This window comes from Daldinia childiae (assembly GCF_008694065.1).
Source record: "Daldinia childiae strain JS-1345 chromosome Unknown Scaffold1, whole genome shotgun sequence".
Classification (NCBI taxonomy): Eukaryota; Fungi; Ascomycota; class Sordariomycetes; order Xylariales; family Hypoxylaceae; genus Daldinia; species Daldinia childiae.
Window position 1 is genome coordinate 1947041 of NW_022984642.1, and position 18652 is coordinate 1965692.

Below are 18652 nucleotides of genomic sequence, written 5' to 3' on the forward strand. Positions count from 1 at the left end.
AATGGAGAAGAACGGACGATAGTCCGCATTGACAATTTATGGGTGAGTTGAAATACTACGTCGACGATGTAGTTAGAATATAAATTTAATCTCTGCCTTCGGACGTTCTTAGTTATACTATAAAAGTAGACTAGTAACCCGACCTTTCTAAATTGATTCTGTGCAAAATCCCTTCCTCTACGAATAGGCGCGCTCATACTACCTTAAAGATGACTTACCTGTTAGCCAACCACAGTTGTACGGCGTCTACTTTCTCGACACCAACACTCTTTGGTGCTCAAATCCTCTCTGTGGACACCAACCTGGTCAATAATTACAGCTTAGATGTCCCAACAGGCTGGAGATATACTCAACCTGACGTTAATGTACAGAATATTACATTCTGTAACATTACGGTCACTTATACACATCCAGGGCTGAATGACACCATCAACGTTGAGACTTGGTTGCCCGTAGAAGACTGGAATGAGAGGCTATACGCGCCAGGAGGTGGAGGATGGATAGCTGGTCGCTTTATACTTCAATACGGGCCTATGGCTGCCGCCATTCAGGAAGGGTACGCCGCTGTAACGACAGATGCTGGCGTAACGACAGATGCTAGTATGGGAAGTTCTCTGTCTGCAGAATGGGCTCTTCTCAGTCCTGGAAACCTGAATCTAGTTGCGTTCCATGATCTTGGATATGTTACTCTGAATGATGCCGTAAGTGAATGGGACATGCCGGACAAGCTCTTCTTATAAAATCTCGTTAATGCTAATGTTATACATAGGCTATCATTGCCAAAGAATTGATACAGAGTTACTATGGCCAAGCTCCATCTTATTCATATTGGAACGGGTGTTCTCAGGGTGGTCGACAGGGCAGTATTCTTGCTCAACAATATCCTACGGCTTATGATGGGATCATCGCGGCGGCGCCCGCATTGTTCTGGGCAGAATTAATGACAGTCTCGGTTTGGCCAGCATTCTATATGGACTTCACGAAACAATATCCGCATTCGTGCGAGTTAACAAAGTTAACATCCCTTGCGGTCTCTGTATGCGATGAACTAGATGGCGTGGAAGATGGTCTTATCGCCGAACCAGAGGAGTGCCGACAAAAATTCTCTCCATCCGACTACATCGGAACTGTCTTCAACTGCTCAGCCACCGGAACGAACATGAAAATTAGCCCTGCTGCAGTGGCTGTTGCTAACGCTGTATGGGATGGTCCCAGCTTCTCCGATGGTGAATTCATGTGGTATGGATATGAAGTTGGATCCGACCTAGCGAAAATTGCCGCAACGACCTGTGATGAGAACGGACAGTGTATTCCTAGCGGCAGAGAACAGCTCCATAAAATGTATCAAGGCTTTATTCTAAGGGATCTGTCGACCAATATCACGAAAGTCACTCACGAGGAGTTCGATTATATGTTCCGTACCTTTAAACGAATATTCAGTTCATCAATGGCTGCAACCGATCCTAATCTCGAAGACTTCAAAAACGCGGGTGGTAAGATGATCACGTTTCACGGCCTAGTAAGTATTTCTGTAATAACTTTAGTCTTGACAAATGCTGATCTGAAAAAATAGGCGGATGATGCCATCACACCGGCCAGTACATTGAAATACTACAAACAAGTAATGGAACTGGACAACAAAGCTTCCGACTTCTTCCAATACTATCGTATCCCCGGACTCGCGCATTGTTGGGGAGGCGCTGGAGGTCAGCCTCAGAGTATGTTCGACCAGCTACGGCTGTGGGTAGAGAATGGGACAGCACCCGAGGCAAGTCCCGTCAAAATACAACAGTCAGGAAATACGACGAGGGATGAGATCATATGTCCGTATCCTAAGAAGGCGACTTTCAAGAAGGCTTGTACGAAATCGGCTTTTACTGCAGAATGCTGGTCATGCGAATAAGCACATTGAGGAAGATGATTGATTGATCGACTCTAGCACGTAGATATAAGATATAGGGGATATAAAATTATATATCGGGATAATATGAATAGCTAGAATTTACTCGATAATATTATGAAAATATTTGAAATTTACTGGGCAGTTAATAAAAGTTCCATTCATGGCTCTATGGCTTTATTCATGACAATAGCAAAAAAGTATAACCAAACATAAAAGGGGTAATTAAGTAATATGATTGCGCACGTGACTTAATTCGACTTACTGATAAGGCACCTTGGCATCTCTAAAGTCCGGGATAACAGTAACGCCGGCCCCAGCCGAGGGTGCAGGTGGACGGTGCTCAACCTCGAGATTCGGACGTTGACGGCGCCCGATCCCTGCGAAAGACCCCCATCTCAACTAAATTCCCTATCACGAAAATGTGCTCGAAGACATAGGTTTTTTGCTTTCGAATACGGGACTGCGCCTCGGACAAAAAGATAGTCTAACGAACAACTTGGGAGACGCAACCAGGCCCAAGCTTGGACGAACCTAGTGACGCACAGCCAAACTTGACTCTACCTATTGGAAACCTGGTCCTTCAACCATTTTCAGGTTTTATTACAATAAACGCGAATATTATACAATTTTACAATTTTACATTACAATTGACAATTCTCGGACTAATTCTCTCCTCCAAGTATTAACTCCAACCTGATTCTTGAGATCGGATTTTCAGCTTTGAAAGCGATTCGATAACTTAATATTACGGAATCCTTTCGCGGCGCCTTTATTTTATTTTTTTATAGTATATTGTTCTCATTGCGCTCGGTGTCATTGGTCCTGGTCCTATAGCCACAGGTATCCAAATTGCTTGCAGTAGACCGATCCTATCTATAGGCCAAAGGTGCCAAAGGCATATATATCTACGACAAGGCAATGGGTTCTCCACGTGTTGCGGTCCCCAAACCGGGACCGGCAAAGCTGACGCCTGGTGCGGGCTTGGATGAATGGCTCGAGCAAGCTAAACAATGTCGTTATCTACCCGAGCCAGTCATGAAAGAGCTTTGCGAAATGGTTAAGGAAGTCTTGATGGAAGGTATGCTCGTTTTGGTTTCATAACTTGACAGCAGACGACAGATCCAATCTAACTTCTATTGATTTTAGAATCAAACATTCAACCCGTAATCACCCCAGTTACCATCTGTGGTGACATCCATGGACAATTCTACGATTTGCTCGAGCTTTTTCGCGTCAGTGGCGGCATGCCAGGCCAACCTGCCACAGAACCCCCCGCATCCTCCACTTCTGTCATCACATCAGCCGATATCGAGCCTCCGACAGAGATCACAAATCCGAAACTGAAGAAAAAGATAAAGAAGCCAAAAACCACGATTGGAGACGTTCCGGGACTGCCTAGTGACGAATCTACCAATGTAGAAGAGGAGGAGGAAGAAGGCAACGATTCTGGGCAGCGCAATTCCTCAGACTCTGCGTCACCAGTCGTAAATGCTGATACCCGTTTTGTGTTCTTGGGCGATTTTGTGGACCGAGGATACTTTAGTCTCGAGACCTTCACACTACTTATGTGTCTAAAGGCCAAGTAAGAAACTCCTACATCGTATATATTACAGTGTCTTCATTCTCACACATATCAGATATCCGGATCGGATTGTCCTTGTCCGTGGAAATCATGAGTCTCGTCAGATCACTCAGGTATACGGGTTTTACGAAGAGTGCCAACAAAAATACGGAAATGCATCTGTTTGGAAGTCTTGCTGTCAAGTCTTTGATTTCCTGGTTCTAGCAGCCATTGTGGATGGTGAAATACTTTGTGTTCATGGGGGTCTGAGTCCCGAAATCCGCACCATTGACCAGATCCGCGTGGTGGCCCGAGCACAAGAGATCCCGCATGAGGGTGCGTTTTGTGATCTTGTCTGGAGCGATCCTGAAGAAGTCGAGACTTGGGCTATTAGCCCAAGAGGCGCAGGATGGCTTTTTGGTGACAAGGTAGCGACGGAATTTAACCATGTCAATGGATTAAAATTGATTGCCCGTGCTCACCAGCTCGTTAACGAAGGTTATAAGGTAAGGCTTTTTCTGTCTAGTTGCATATTCATGATTTCGGAATATAACTATATTAACAAATAAAACAGTATCACTTCCCACAAAACTCGGTTGTCACAGTCTGGTCAGCGCCAAACTACTGCTATCGTTGTGGAAACGTGGCTTCTATCATGTCAGTTGATAAGAACCTGGACCCGAAGTTTAGCATATTCTCGGCTGTGCCTGATGATATGAGGCATGTTCCTGCGGGACGACGTGGGCCATCTGATTACTTCTTATGATGACGCACTATACATGAGTTATAAAACCCTTCGCAGAATTTTGAAGTTCTTGATACCACCACAAAGGCGTTATGGGGAGAGGATTTTTCACGTCGTTTCATACAGCATGAAGGACTGATGAACGGGGACCAAAGGGTATAGACAACACGGCCCGGGCATGTATGATGGTAAGGATGGATAAGGGGTCGACCATGGAAATGTAGCACCGTATTTCACGGTAGCGTTATGATCTGTATAGTAGGACTTTGGAATCACTGTCCGTTACGTAGCGGGCGAAGAGAGTTAAAGGTGACGTGTGCACCCCGAGTTAACACGATATGAATTTTGCTTTATGGAGTTATTTGCCTATACTGAATTCTGTTATAACTTGACTTCTGATATGCTGAATTGATTGAAATAGTTGGGTACTGACTGGGCTCTTGACTTTGGAAGGATACCTATATTTTAGGAGATATATACATACATGTAGTAGATAAAGACATAATACGGATAGTTACATAATTGTCTCCTATGTATTCCGTAGAACCAACAGTGACGTTAGAGCAAAGTGGGTAGTGAGGGGTTCTAGATACTAAGGTACCCCAACTACATGTAGGTACCTACCTTAGGTACTCAAATCCCAAGTCTCCAATCTCCAATTGGACCCCTCAATTTTCATCTACGCGCCGCAGCGCGTCCGTCTACCGCCATTTCCAGGGAAATAATTATTTACATTACTACATATCTTAGGTACCTACCTAGGTATCTTAACAATTGGTTCGAGGAAAACTTCGCATGTTTCATCTAAACCGAAGAAGGAAGAAAAGAAATCAGTAGAGCCTCAGTTACTATCACTATTTGACAATGGCATCCAACCAGCAGTCACTTCAACGCTCCACGACACCGGTTGGAACCCGCGAGAAGACCTACTTTGAGCAGCAGCGGGAGGCGCTGATTGATGAGATAGCTATGGTGCGTATCCCACCCATATTCTTCCCCTTTTCCCCCTTTTATCATCTCGTAGCCTAGTTTTAACCATCTTCATTCACAGAGCTTCGAACACGTCCTCGCCAATATCAACAAGTTGAACCGGTCTCTCGAGGCCGTAGTCGCCGTTGGCAACGAGTTTTCGTCCGTCGAGGCGTTGTGGTCGCAGTTCGAAGGCGTCATGGCGAAGGATCCCGACGAGGGTACACCCGAAGGTGAGGGACAAAGGCAACAGGATCGGAACGACGGCGAGAGCGGCGAATCGGCGGCGGCTAGAAAAAGCTGAAGAGGAAAGTGGCAACGTTTATTGCTGACTACAAATCACGAAGATCGGGAGATAATGACTACGTTTAGGATTAGGGGGAGGGGTGATGATTTATCATGACGATACCCGCCATGGCTACAACTAGTCATGGCACATTACAGGAACATATCACAAATCACGAACTACACAATCACAAGGCAAACGCAATTCAAAGAGTTATTATGAATTTCTTTATTTCCTATCCCATGCCATGTCAAGTCAAGAAGAACTCGCGCAACAAAAGGAAAAGATCCCTCGGTATAACATGAATGGTGATACACCCGTTTTCAGGTCCAATCCTTCCTGCCTGACTCCCTTCCTCCCTCCCTCCTCGGCGAACAACTGGCGAAATGGGGGCTTGTCTTCTTCTTCTCGTCCTTTCGGCCTTCCCTCCTTCCTTTAACTTTAAGAAAATATAATGCGCCGGCCGCATCAGCTTATTCGCAGAAATGACCAAGCCGACCAGCTAGCCAGCCAGCCAGCCGGGCCGAGACGACAACTTCGAGAAAAACACCATTGCCCTCCTTAACCCTAGTCATTAGACCCTATACTTAAAGGGAACACTTTCGCAGGAACGCCGTGGTCGAAGAATCTTGTATGCAAGAACTCTCTGTCTCTTTCTCTTCTAAGGAAAGCGAAGAAGAAAAATGTCGATGAAAAAAATAAAATAAAAATAAAAATAAAAACGGCGATCCTTACCTATCCTTCCCGCTATCGTAACAAGAAGCGTCGTTGAGAAAGTGAACAAAATAAAATAAACAATATGATGTCATGCAAAAGTTGATCATTAACCGGACTTTTTGTGTTTCCGTCGTCGTATCCATCCAAATGCCCATTCAGCGTTCGTAAGTAAGAATTGCTACCTCGTCGCCCTTCACAAGAAGTTGCAGTTCCGCTTCTTCTTCTTAAAAGTACGGATCCCGGGGATCCCGCCGCTGTCTCGTCCCCCGCCCGCAGCGCTACTACCGCCGCCGACGGACGAGGGAGCCGCAGCCATTGCCACCTCGAGGTTACGCCGATCGTTGGCCACTACGGTCTGGATCGCCTTATCGAAGATCTCATCTACGCCCGTCATCTCCTTGCTACTGCACTCCATGTACTGGGCGCCCATCTTCTTGGCGACCGCCATGCCCTGCTCGGTAGTGACAGGCGTAAGGCCTTGCGTCTTGAGCATCTCGATACAGGTCTTCTTGTTCCGCAGGTCCGATTTCAGTCCGACGAGGATGAGAGGTGTGTAAGGACAGAAGTGGAGAACCTCGGGGTACCACTATATCATATGTTAATATCTATCGTAAGGAGGCGATGAGGACGTTTGGAGACTAACCTTGTCGAGGACATTGTCTAAGGAGTTGGGACAGTCGATGGCGAAACAAACAAATATTAAGTCTGTCTCCGGGTACGACAGCGGCCGTAGCCTATCGTATTCTTCTTGACCGGCGGTATCCCACAGCGCAAGCTCGACGGTCTTACCACTCGGTTGGTGAGTCGGGTATGTGATGTAATTTTCGAAGACAGTCGGGACATATTTCTGGACCAACGTTAGCTTCCGAGAAGTATGAATAATTTCCCCGTGGGGGGAAACTAAGGCTATATATGATAAGGCTATCTATCACATCATATTTATATCTTACCTCAGGGAAATATCCTTGACTGTAACTGATTAGGAGACATGTCTTTCCGCAGCCGCCGTCGCCGACTACTACGATCTTCTTGGAGTATGCGGGTGCGTCTGTGACGTGCGTCCCCGATGATTCTCTACCCGTCGACGCGCTCATGACTGTGCTGACTGTGCCTTCGCTGGACCGCGTGTTACGCCCTTCTTTGCCTGTCGGCCGTCTCTGAACACCATTATCGTACTTCTCGCTCGCAGGTTGACTGCCGTACTGGGAATTGCGATATTGGTAGTTAGCCATGCCGGTGCGCCGTGGCAAGTAATTTCGTGTAAAGTACTTTTTTTTAACCCGGATGTATATGCTGGTTAATTGTCCTATTAAGTCACGTAACCCTCTTTCTCTTTAACCCCGTTGATTAGGCGAATACAATGTAGAGGTGTTTCGGCGAGCCGAACAATGGAGAGGATTAATAGATGGGATGGAATGGAGGTGAGACTTTTTTTTTGTATGATCGAAGTCTGGATTCGAGGACTTGTTTGTTAAAAAAGGGCAAGAACGGAATTGTCATGCAAAGCTACGAGCAGGTTGGTTTGGGGGGCAGATTGTGGATGTCTGAGGCTGAGTTGGTCGCAATGGTTGGTTGATCGGGCTCATGCATTTCGTCAGACGTCAATAGAAAGGTCAATTAGAACGTCGACAGGGCAACGATTTTACTCCACTCATAGTTTCACCGTTTCAGCTTGCATAAGTCAAGCCCCACATTCCAATCAAGGCAAATAAGCCAATTAGACGCGCTAATATCTTTAGTGGCATGGATTTATCCCTGTTTATCCCGCTTCCTTGGAAGATTGTGCATTTTAGGTTCCACTTTATTAAAAAAACCAGCCACTTCTGCCACTGCAGCCCCCACCTGTCCCACCAGGTTTTGAGGCGTTTGAGGCTCCACGCTAAGGCTACTTTGTACTTAAAATTTTCTTTTACCAGCCGCCTCTTAATTCTTCTTTTCATCCAACTCATCTACTTGCATTGCCAAGCTGCAAGCACCCCCCAAGAATTTTGCAGAACATCTCTCAATATGGCCACCAGCAGTTCCAGTCCGCACAAATTCGTAACTCTAGTCTCCAGTGATGGTTTCGAGTTTGTGGTGCTTCGGGAGGCAGCCCTTGTCAGTCCTGCGATAAAGAGCATGCTGGATCCGAAGAGTATAGCAAATCCCTCTTGATACGAATTTTGATTCCCGGGAAACGGACTTACAAGTGTTAGGCCAATTCTCCGAGGCACAAAGCGGTCAATGTGTCTTTGAAGAGATCAAGTAAGTCGAGGAATCCCGGTTATTAGCTCGTACGCCTTTATTCACGTTCATATACATCGTCAGTGATGAATCACAAAATTTCGCTGTGTTCTTACTGACAGACCGTCAATATGGTCTGAATGACAGCCAACTACACTTGATCTGAGACACTTGTTCTTGCAACTACCTATCAACTGCCATCTCTCGTCACATGCCAATTTCAAACTCCGGGACTGACCAGGCCTCATAGCGGAATGGTGCTCGAGAAGGTTGTCGAGTACTTCCACTACTGGTACAAGAACCGACAAAGAGAAGACGTCCCGGATATGGAAATCCCCGTGGAACTCTGCCTCGAGCTCTTAATGGCTGCGGACTACTTGGGACTCGACAGTAAGGACACCAACTGCTCCATCCACCACAACTGAAAGTTCACCACTCATGTTTCTCCTACCCGCAGAGCCGACATAGGCTATCCAACAACCATATAAGAGGTAACTGCAGCGAGGTTAGATAATATGTCACTGGGTATGGGTCAAGACCGGCGTTTTTTGGCGTTATGATATCACCACACGACTATTATAATGTTTATTTCTAGGCCCAGGTAGAGGTAATGATGGACGAAGACTAAATGAAATTGGATATTCACGACTAAACTCACCCTTCGCCAAGATAAATACGATGGTAAGTCCAACGTAGAGAGAGCAAAGCTTCTCAACCAACATAACCCATCTAAGCATATGCGTTCAACACTTAACTCTTCCGTGGGTTGAATGTCTATATCGGATGGGAGATCAATTATCATCCCCCGTCACTCTGCGTGGCTTGTGTTTCTCTGTAGAGACCATGCTTTTTAGGAGGGGATACATCTCTATTAGATCTACCAGTCCCTATATTAGAATCAGAATTTCTAATCAAATTCGTTCATATCAATTCGTCGTTTCTGCACGTTTATTTAACTTCCTTTTCCGTGTAGATAATAATACAAATGTCACCTCCTAGGACACTTCATAATTTGAGGCTCACAAGTACATCTTCCTCCGAAATTTAATCTTCTCGAGTAAGCTAAGTCGTGACAAAGATATATTATACTGAGAGGTAATTGTAAAGATTCTCATCCGTAATAATTCTTTGCGAACAAATATTTCCGTGGTCCAGCATCATTTCTTCCACCCACCCCGGGGTCCCCCTCGGCCACCACCTCGACCTCTACCCCGTCCTCCTCTATTGAAACCACCTCTATGGCCACCACCCCTTCCTCCTCTAGAACCCCCACCGCCTTGATTAACCCTTGGTGCTACAGGCGACGGCCCTTTCTCCTTTCGCTCCGCCCTTTCCTCAGGGCTCGCGTCCCAGAGATTTGACACACCGACTAACTCGCAAAAAGCCGTGGTCTGAGGGTTGGTGTATTCATCCGGCTGGTAGTTGACCGTCTGAGGGTCGACTCCTGGCCGGTGCGGCGGAGCGGTGAGAGTAAAATTCTTAGGTATGTCTAGCTTACCGGCGCGGACGATATTTTCCTCTACCCAGGCGCGCTCATGATCTATCATTGGCTGATATGCCGCTTCACCCGAGTCAGGGGGCGTTTGAGCCGTGGGGTCACCTATGGTTAGATGTGGTGCAAAGACACGCGTTATAGCAAGCCACTCCGGATCATATTGTAGACGGTAGCGTTGTTTTCGATCAGTCGATGGTGGAAATGTAGTTAGGTTTGTGGGGTCAACAGGTGTTGCGGAGCAAAGCTGAACAAACTTGCGACCAGGTAGACACTTGTCTAAAGCAAGGAAGCGAGTAGTGGTATTTGTTATCGTAGGTGGGACAGGTTGTCCCGGAATAACCTTGGGTTGGGACGGCGCCGGTCCGGTAAATGATGCTGGGAGCTGTGCGCGAAGTTCATCGGATACTCCGACTACTGCGGTTGTGCTGATGGGTTGTGTAGAATTAACCACATCGGCAGATTTTGTTGGAGAGTGGCTGTCTTCATCATCCTCCATATCCAAGTCAATCTCATCGGGGTTTGCGACAGCCTCTTCCGAGACGGCTGGCACAGCTTCTGCCTGCTTCTCTGCTAGTTCATTAGAAGATGTCTCGGCGTTGTTTGGAGGTTCATATGTTTTAACAGCAGCAAATTTGCAGTGCAAGTGTGCAGAGAACCAGTACGCCGGCCTCAGTCTATCCATCACATATGTAGCTGCCGGATTCCCTAAAGAGCCGTCAAGGCTTTCCTGTCTGAAATCAGGTTTCATCTTCCATAATGCAGAGGAATTGCCATGCTTTTCTATTTCCCTTGGCCAATCATGGCTGAATCCAATATCGACTTGCTCCCGGAGCTGTAAGAGCTTGCGTACGTCGAACTCACGCACGTGATAAAAGCTCTTAATATCGTCCTGGTTGAAGGGTAGGCGCTCGTGATGCGGCTTTCGGTAATCGTAACCCTTCCAAATACCGCTCATTGCGGCAATGCGTAGCGGGCCAAAGCGTAGCACGTTAGCAGCCCCCATATAATAGATATTTGGCGCGACCCAACCACCATAGTACAATTCCCATAGGTACGAGCTGGCCTCGTGGTTTCCAGCGATGAATATAGTCAAGTATGGTGCCTTCTTTTCACCGCTATAGTATGCCGGGAAGTCCCCAAGCTGGCGATACTTGGGCGGAACCGCCATGACCGAGAGATCTGCTGCATTGCGGGCAGACTATATCTCTTGTTAGTTTTTACCGACGAGGTGAAACTTATAATAGGATGATATGTTACCTGGAAATCGCCTCCAATTATGAGAAGATCTACACCATCCCAACCTCTATGTTTAGAAGAAGCAGCCACAGAGGAATAGATGGCATCGAGTGTTCCATGACCCTACACGATTATACATTAGATACGTGTATATCATAGTCTATTCGGAGTAAACTTACACAGCCCTCAAAAGCAATTCGGACACCATCTTCTTCGTGCGTATTATTTTCCATTACTTTCTGTTTATGTTTTGCTGTCTTTGAATCGGACTTATATCGAAATTGGTTTCTTATGACGATAAGAGGTGCAAAACGACGCTGTGTTTTAGCGCCAATGGACACTAATAACGATATTGTTCCCGAGCGCCATGGGGAACACCTGCTCGATATAATTAACATAGAGAGTTGCTAGGATTTCTCATTGTTATGTCCAACTCACATGCATTGAACCGTTACAAACAGGATGGCAAAAAAAAAAGCCTACCCCAGATAGGACGGAAGCTTGAGCTCATGTGGAGATGAATAGCCGCTAGTGCGAGTTCAATAGGTGTTAGATACCTAAGTACATGCGTCACGTAGTGGACCTAATGCAACCCTCTTAGGTACATTAGGTAATGTAACAATAGGTACCTACATGTAGGTACCTTAGAATAACTACCTACATCCATACAGGCAGGTACTATCGCAGATCTTCTCATTAGGTACCTATGTAGGCTATACATAGCAAGGCGCCTTACTTTTATGACGTTAGGTAACTAACTTGAGGAAGTACCAAACTGATACTCAACTTTATCATGTATCATGGAACTTGATCTACCTCATCCTCATCCTCATCCGTTTCCACATTATAATACTCTACCTTACCACAATCCTTATTAGGTACATACTACACACGCGTATTTATAGAATCCCCGAATATTTCTACCTGGCGTTACATAGACGCAGCTGGTTTCTTGAATATTGAATTTCGGCCAACAATATTAGTGTTACCTACGTAAGAGAAAAGGGGGAGAAAGGCAACCATGGCGAATTCGATAACACCAGTTACCATCCAAGGGCGGTACTTTTGGAAAGGTAACCTGCGGGTAAGTCTACATTGCTATTCATAATATATCGAGGGTATAGGCTAAGTATAAAATAAATGGATAGTTCATTATGAACGGCGTCGTATACAGAAACTATGAGATAGGCGCGGATATGCTGGCCGATGACCGCATAGAGGACCTCGAACAGGCCATTCCAATATTAAAACAACTCAGTATTAACACATTATTCATTAGTGAGTTAATTCTAGGAGCATTTTGTTTCCATATACCTCCAGCCTCAGAAACAAGGCGAGATAGCGAGAATAACTGGCTTACAAAGGTAACCAGGTCAAATCAATGAAACCAAAAACCATAAAGCTTGTATGGACCTGTTAGCTGAGCATGAGATATATGTTCTGGCTGTGAGTTAACTTTTCCTATTTACCTTTGTTCAATAAGATTGCATATACCCATATACCTACCTACCTACCTACCTAAAGTAGTTATCAGTTACCCCTCTCATAATCGGATGTCTGCTGTACTCACATGTGGAGGATGGTGATAGTCTATCGAACCAGTTCTCCCCACCGTTAATCCTAATACACCCATGCTATCGTACACATCAAACACCATGCAACGCTTCTTTCAGGCCGTTGAAAATCTAGCGAGCTACCCAAATCTACTAGGTTTCGCCATCCCCAACGACTTACTCAGAGTTCTAGAACGAACAGTTGCTGCGCCTATCATCCGCGCCATGGTGCGTGATATTAGACGGTATCTCAGCCTTCTCGCCGTCAAGAGAAATCAAAGGATTGTTCCAGTCGGCATATTCTCGTTAGACATGAGCCTCCCGCTGAAAGATCAGTTCGAGTACTGCTGTTCAGGAGATGATAACGAAACAGTCGATTTCTTTGTCGTAAGTACCCATCTCTTTTAACAGTAACTGAATGTAATCAAATAGCTCTCATTACTAACCCACTCTACCTTATACAATCCAGTTTGACTACGTCTGCTTTGATGCCAAAAGGGCGATGCAGACGTCCAAAGGCCCAGAGCCACTCGAGATGTTCTTTAACACGCATATACCAGTATCGTTCGTATATGGCTATAACCGTTTGATTCCACGTGGGTTCCTTGACACCCGCACGATTTACTTGCACCCGGACATGAGACATGTGTTCTCAGGTGGTATCGTGTTCCAGTTCTTCGACGGGCCAAACAGGGACGGCCTCGTGGCGTTGACTCGACGAAACGACGGCAGGCTATATTACGACAAGACGATAGACTACTGGAATCTGCGCGATAGCGTGAACATGGCTTTTGTAACGCTACCAGCTTCAATAATAGCTCGCTCCCGCCTCGTTGAAACGGCTGCTATGTCAGGAACGAAGCCTAAACGGTCTCATATCAACCAGAATATGCTAGCAATAGGGCAGGTACCTGCTAGCCCTGTGAACTGGACAGAGGTCGAGGCGCACATTATCGATGACGGCGAGTGGGTCGACGCGGGTAAGGAGTGGCTGGACTTAACTGTTGAGGATCTCACAGCCTCGATGTGGGATAAGTTAAATATCGATGAAGCAAATTCCTAGATGAACGAGTACGCTCCGAAGATCAAGTTGGGGAAGTTCTGGAATATAGCGTTTTATCAGCGATGCTCTCTATGCAAAGCAGTATCTCTTAACTGCAGCTTTTAAAGATAGAAAATTAAGCCCATACGTTTTAAGTTGGCGATAATTATAAGGAAAAGTAAAATGACAAGAATTGTTGATGATAATCGACCCTTTTCACATGGCGGCTAAAGAAGTGCGGAAATATGACCTATGCCCATTTACTTAGCACAATGCATATCAGGCCCCCCAACCTGCAAATATGAGAAAGCTCTAAAAGATACCTAAGTACACACCCTTGGCTAGGATCATAGCGAGTCTTGAGATGTAGTAGCAATAAATCACTTTTCTATTCCTTAATAATAAACGCGGCTCCTAAACCCATTCCTCGAGCTCTAAGCAGGTATCTTCATACTAAAATGGCAAATATTCAACCTATTTACATAACCTTCCATCAAGCGCCATTAGTCTGCGCATCTCCATTAGTATTAATAGCATCCGCTTCGTACCCCTCGGTCTTCATATCGAGAAGTCCAAGATCCTCCTCTTCCTCCTCTGTGCGCTCGTAGTCCTCTGTCGTGATCTGGGGATCGACCTGATCTGGGTCGACAGCTTTCTGGACGTAACTGCTGGCTAGTGGGTCGGTAAGGATAATAGTGAATTTCTTGTCGCCCTTGATAGCGGCGTCGATGTCCTTGAAGAATTGCGCCCATTGCGACTTATCATTATCACTCAGAGAGTCGCCTCCTTCCGAAGTACCGGTCTCGAAGATCTGGTTGTGTAGGTCGTTGCGTACTTGCGTCAGGAGACCTTCGACGGTTGTGAATCGGCCACCCAGCGTTCCGGGGTTCACTTGGAGGTTGAGTTCGGGGCTTTCAAGCGCACAGCTCTCGCTCTTGAGGATGTCTCGAGCGAGGTCTTCTTCGGTCTCGACTTTTAATGTTATCTTCTTGCCTAGCTTTGGTATCTCTCCTCCGGTCTTAACATCATTGGATCGATATCCACAGTCGACACAGACAGTTGACATCAAGACAACAGACTTAAAGTGCGGGATATCCACCATCTTCATGTTTGTTGTGCAAGGGTGCATGCATCCAGGACAAGTGGCCGGGAATTCGTACACCTGGTCTGGAATTATATCCTCATCTTCCGTAGATTGACCAGCACTAGTTGTCGGATTCGCAGGGGCGAGTCCCAGTGCTTCATTTTGTTCCGGAGTGCGCACATATTCATGCTTTTCCCATTTGCCAACACCATCACGCATGTTAGGAGTAATCCAGGAATTTCCAGCCGGGTCGTCAACGGAAAGTCGGAATGGGAAGGACTCGCCCGCTAACATTTCTCGGCCCTTCTTGATTATTTCGTCGATCTTAGTATACACTTCCGGTGCTTGTTCCTTTCGCGCCTCTTGTCCAAGCTCAAGGTCATCCACGATCGTTCTTAGGAGACCCTCTACATTCGTGAGCTGTCCGCGGCCCGCGGGAACTTCTAGATCGAGTTCAATGAACTTGACAATAGAAGTGTCAGACTTGATCACCGTTCTCTCGAAATCGGCCATTTCGGTTAGTCGCAGTAAGTAGCTCGATCCTTTGGGCTGGATGGTACCGGCCGACTGTATCTCAGAATTTGAGAAGCCACATTTGTCGCAAGAGAAAGACATGAGTATGACTTCACGGAAATAGGGGATCGAAGTAAGAAGCATGCGTGTTATGCCCTAGAGAATGTCAGGACAGTGATGATTAAAACTAAATAAATTTAGTAATAATACATACGTTTTCATGGCAGTTCATGCACAGCGACTCGATTTCCTCGACAACCTTCTCATCGTCGCCATTCGTATCCGCGACTCCATTTGTTCCATTTGTTCCATTGGTAGTGGGGGCGAGATGTCCAGCTTTCTGACCGATGGACTCGAAGAAGTCGGTTGGAGAAACTATAGTAGAGTGTCCTGGTTCGTCGACTGTAGGCATTTTGAATCGTATTATTATTTTCAGCTCTTGTCGATAATAAATTGTTTTGGTTCTTTGCTCGTTGTCAAAATATAGGTAGGTAAATATGTTGATCGACTACTTTTATTCTGTTTGACTCAAAATAAAAATTTGGAGGGGCATTTGTCGCGGTAGCGCGGGGTTATGACATATCCCACAATCAAAATCTTATCAGTGGCACACAGCACCACAATCGCCCGGGAGCTAGTGATTGCTAGCCCCTGTTGGAAGGGTCGAGAAGTGTCCTGCCAATGGCAACTTTTTGTAAGCAATGTACCTAGGTACCTCGTAACACGCGATCTACATAGGTACCTAAACGTGAATATAATGGAATTCAATACCTTAGGTTAAGTACCTAATCCCAATACCACGTAGATAAATCATTTTGACATGAAGTCGCTCAAACTCAAGCCAAGGCCATTCTGAGGTTTCAATGCAGAAGATTGAGCTTGTAGAAGTAAAGCTTGAAGACCTTGTTTCCTACTCTTCGCCCTTTTCTTACTGCTAGCACTTGCTGAGACTGAGACTTTAGCTGGCTCGGGGAGTATAGACGCATTGCGGTGAGCCGTGCCTAAACTTAGGGACTTTGCTGACTTTAGTGGGCGACGCCTAGATATAGGCGCTACGGGAGGAAGTACGATATCAGTATACCGACCACACATCCCACAAGTAAACTTCTTTCGACCGTCGGCTGTTAGTGTGTTCTTCCCAGTTATAACCTTGGAGCTACCGTTCTTCCTTTTCAATTCTTTTTGCTGGTGTTTCTTTTTTCTCTCCAGCTTCAGCTCGCTCCCTTGGCCGGGAATCATAATATGTCCACAAGCACCGCACACGTGTTGTCTTTGCAAGTCCGACTGCTCTAAATCATTGTGGAATATTAACGAGTTCCGCTGCGTCATAAGATACGCCGATGTCTCAGGTGCCGTCTTCACGAGAATATGAGCGGCATTAGTGAGAAATCCAAGGCTTTGCGGTAGAGTCTCGCTTGCCATGTTGAAAATTGTGGTCAAATAGGGGTTCTTGTTTTTCTTGTTTTTCTTGTTTTTCTTGTTTTTCTCACAGACCAGAGGAGTGGGAAATTTCGGAGACCCATTAAAGAACCATTTAACGCATATATCTTTTATATGTATATACTACTGTTTTTATGAGGATACACATATGATACCCATGTATGTAACATAGGTAACTACATAGAAAGGGAAGTTATCATTCTGTTGTCATAAATCCCCATCCCTTAACATAAACACATCGCATCCTAGAAGCAACTACCTTCCTCCCTGAGTCATATACTACTATCTACCAACTTACTCGTAGGTCGTAATGGCAACTTCGCAGCTACATAAGCCATATCAAGCATCTTTGTGGTATTGATCGAATCAATGCCGCTCACCCACTGTCGTGCTTCACGCCCACGGACTTTGTTAACGAACCCCTCCAGCTGATATCGGTAAGTCGTCCAGGAAGGCTCGCCCGGTTGGTCGATGTCAACTTCTTTGAATGTGTAGGCCTTGATTGTCTTGCTCTTCGTCCACTTCTTAATAGCAGTTCCAGACTTGTCCCCAATCTTCCTTGTTAGGAACTTGTCGTCTATCTGGATGGAATGGAAAATCGTGGGCATGACAAAATTTGAGAACTTGACCTTCCGTATACGCACCACTTCCTGATCCTTGGGCACTTGGATCCCTACATCCGCACTGGATACCACTATAGGAATATGCTCCACGTAAATATTAGGCGACATGCGATCAAGGGGCGCTTTTAGATCGCCCTCCATCTCGCCCCGCCTGCCACCTGGAAATTTATACCGTGCCTTGAAAAGCTGGTCACATCTCGAATCGTAGGAGGCTGCCTGAGTGAGGCATTCTTCACATTCCTCTGCCACAGAGCCAAACACGCGGGTAAGAGCGCTCGCCGTGTATGTTCCAAGATCCATGAGCGCGCCTCCTCCCAGATCATACTGGTATCTGATGTCGTCGGCGGCAAACTTCCACTTCGGAACCCATAGCACTGCTTTCGCACTGGAAACGTCGGTAGGTGAAACGTATGACATAAATGTGGTCCAAGCAGGATGGAAAGCATAATGCGCAGCCTCGAGTAGGATTGGCGCTTTAGGGCTGTTAAGAATAGGGTTTTTGAAGAGGGCCTCCGCTTCAGTTACGTTGTCCACCGACGGCTTCTCTAATAGAACATGCTTCCCAGCTTTCAAGGCCCGAAGAGCCCACTCGAAGTGCAATCCATTAGGCAAAGGTATATAGACGCAGTCGATATTAGGATTATCGAGTAAATCTTCAAGTGCCGATGCGTAGTAATGGTTAGTATTTGTTCTTAACGTAGTGTAATATACAAAGTCAAAAATCATGCAGTTACCTTGATAGTTCGAAGACACCTCTTGTATTCCATGTTTCTGGGCAAAGGTTTTCGCCTTCTTCGGATCTCGAGCGGCTACGGCCTGAACCACAACATCCGGATGAGTCTTTGCCGCGAGGATAAGAGCTATCGGTGCAATATAAGCGGCACCGAGGATTCCGAACCGGAGCGGACCAGTCGACTTAGGAGCTTCGGAAGGGTTGAACACTAACCAATTGCGCCGTGCGAGGCCAAATAAAGACGCCATTATAAGCGACTATTCTTTATTGATGAATTATTGGGAAGCTTTTAATTATAAAAGCGGATTTAATACAGGCGAATAGCAATATATATCCGGTAAGAGGCACCTGCATACCGTTTTATACCTAAGGTTACATACATATATGTATAGGTACGTAAGGTAGGTGGTCAAGGTATAGGAATTAGATTGGGTGACCAGTAATAGGAACATTTTTCTAATGTTACCTTACATGCTTTATCATCCTTGCAAAGGTATTTCAACTAACCAACAAAGCGTAAGTCCATCAA

At 45.9% G+C, this 18652-nt stretch overlaps 10 protein-coding genes across 10 annotated transcripts; 5 read left to right on the forward strand and 5 right to left on the reverse strand.

Moving 5' to 3' along the window:
• Positions 1-209: 209 nt before the first annotated feature.
• GL218_00508 (Tannase) lies at positions 210-1903 on the forward strand (the record flags this gene model as incomplete). Its single annotated transcript, XM_033576932.1, has 3 exons — positions 210-701; positions 770-1519; positions 1574-1903. The coding sequence occupies 3 exons, from the start codon at positions 210-212 to the stop codon at positions 1901-1903; spliced, it is 1572 nt and encodes a 523-aa protein (XP_033442089.1).
• A 918-nt stretch (positions 1904-2821) lies between these two features.
• Positions 2822-4230, forward strand: GL218_00509 (Serine/threonine-protein phosphatase ppe1; the record flags this gene model as incomplete). The annotated part of the gene is made up of 4 exons (XM_033576933.1): positions 2822-2981; positions 3050-3485; positions 3541-3970; positions 4039-4230. The coding sequence occupies 4 exons, from the start codon at positions 2822-2824 to the stop codon at positions 4228-4230; spliced, it is 1218 nt and encodes a 405-aa protein (XP_033442088.1).
• Positions 4231-5073: 843 nt separating this feature from the next.
• On the forward strand, positions 5074-5482 carry GL218_00510 (DASH complex subunit DAD1; the record flags this gene model as incomplete). Its single annotated transcript, XM_033576934.1, has 2 exons — positions 5074-5181; positions 5261-5482. 2 exons carry the CDS (start codon positions 5074-5076, stop codon positions 5480-5482), a joined length of 330 nt encoding a protein of 109 aa, XP_033441647.1.
• Positions 5483-6374: 892 nt separating this feature from the next.
• On the reverse strand, positions 6375-7413 carry GL218_00511 (GTP-binding protein rhoC; the record flags this gene model as incomplete). The annotated part of the gene is made up of 3 exons (XM_033576935.1): positions 6375-6767; positions 6825-7028; positions 7132-7413. 3 exons carry the CDS (start codon positions 7411-7413, stop codon positions 6375-6377), a joined length of 879 nt encoding a protein of 292 aa, XP_033441648.1.
• A 775-nt stretch (positions 7414-8188) lies between these two features.
• GL218_00512 (Elongin-C) lies at positions 8189-8829 on the forward strand (the record flags this gene model as incomplete). Its single annotated transcript, XM_033576936.1, has 3 exons — positions 8189-8315; positions 8377-8425; positions 8655-8829. The coding sequence occupies 3 exons, from the start codon at positions 8189-8191 to the stop codon at positions 8827-8829; spliced, it is 351 nt and encodes a 116-aa protein (XP_033441645.1).
• A 732-nt stretch (positions 8830-9561) lies between these two features.
• On the reverse strand, positions 9562-11368 carry GL218_00513 (Lariat debranching enzyme; the record flags this gene model as incomplete). Its single annotated transcript, XM_033576937.1, has 3 exons — positions 9562-11097; positions 11157-11258; positions 11315-11368. 3 exons carry the CDS (start codon positions 11366-11368, stop codon positions 9562-9564), a joined length of 1692 nt encoding a protein of 563 aa, XP_033441646.1.
• Positions 11369-12790: 1422 nt separating this feature from the next.
• Positions 12791-13751, forward strand: GL218_00514 (1,3-beta-glucanosyltransferase GAS1; the record flags this gene model as incomplete). The annotated part of the gene is made up of 2 exons (XM_033576938.1): positions 12791-13075; positions 13158-13751. The coding sequence occupies 2 exons, from the start codon at positions 12791-12793 to the stop codon at positions 13749-13751; spliced, it is 879 nt and encodes a 292-aa protein (XP_033441651.1).
• A 472-nt stretch (positions 13752-14223) lies between these two features.
• On the reverse strand, positions 14224-15739 carry GL218_00515 (Zinc finger protein ZPR1; the record flags this gene model as incomplete). Its single annotated transcript, XM_033576939.1, has 2 exons — positions 14224-15483; positions 15542-15739. 2 exons carry the CDS (start codon positions 15737-15739, stop codon positions 14224-14226), a joined length of 1458 nt encoding a protein of 485 aa, XP_033441652.1.
• Positions 15740-16137: 398 nt separating this feature from the next.
• On the reverse strand, positions 16138-16749 carry GL218_00516 (RNAse P Rpr2/Rpp21/SNM1 subunit domain-containing protein; the record flags this gene model as incomplete). Its single annotated transcript, XM_033576940.1, has 1 exon — positions 16138-16749. The coding sequence occupies one exon, from the start codon at positions 16747-16749 to the stop codon at positions 16138-16140; it is 612 nt and encodes a 203-aa protein (XP_033441649.1).
• A 290-nt stretch (positions 16750-17039) lies between these two features.
• On the reverse strand, positions 17040-18371 carry GL218_00517 (uncharacterized protein; the record flags this gene model as incomplete). Its single annotated transcript, XM_033576941.1, has 1 exon — positions 17040-18371. The coding sequence occupies one exon, from the start codon at positions 18369-18371 to the stop codon at positions 17040-17042; it is 1332 nt and encodes a 443-aa protein (XP_033441650.1).
• Between the last annotated feature and the right edge of the window lie 281 nt (positions 18372-18652).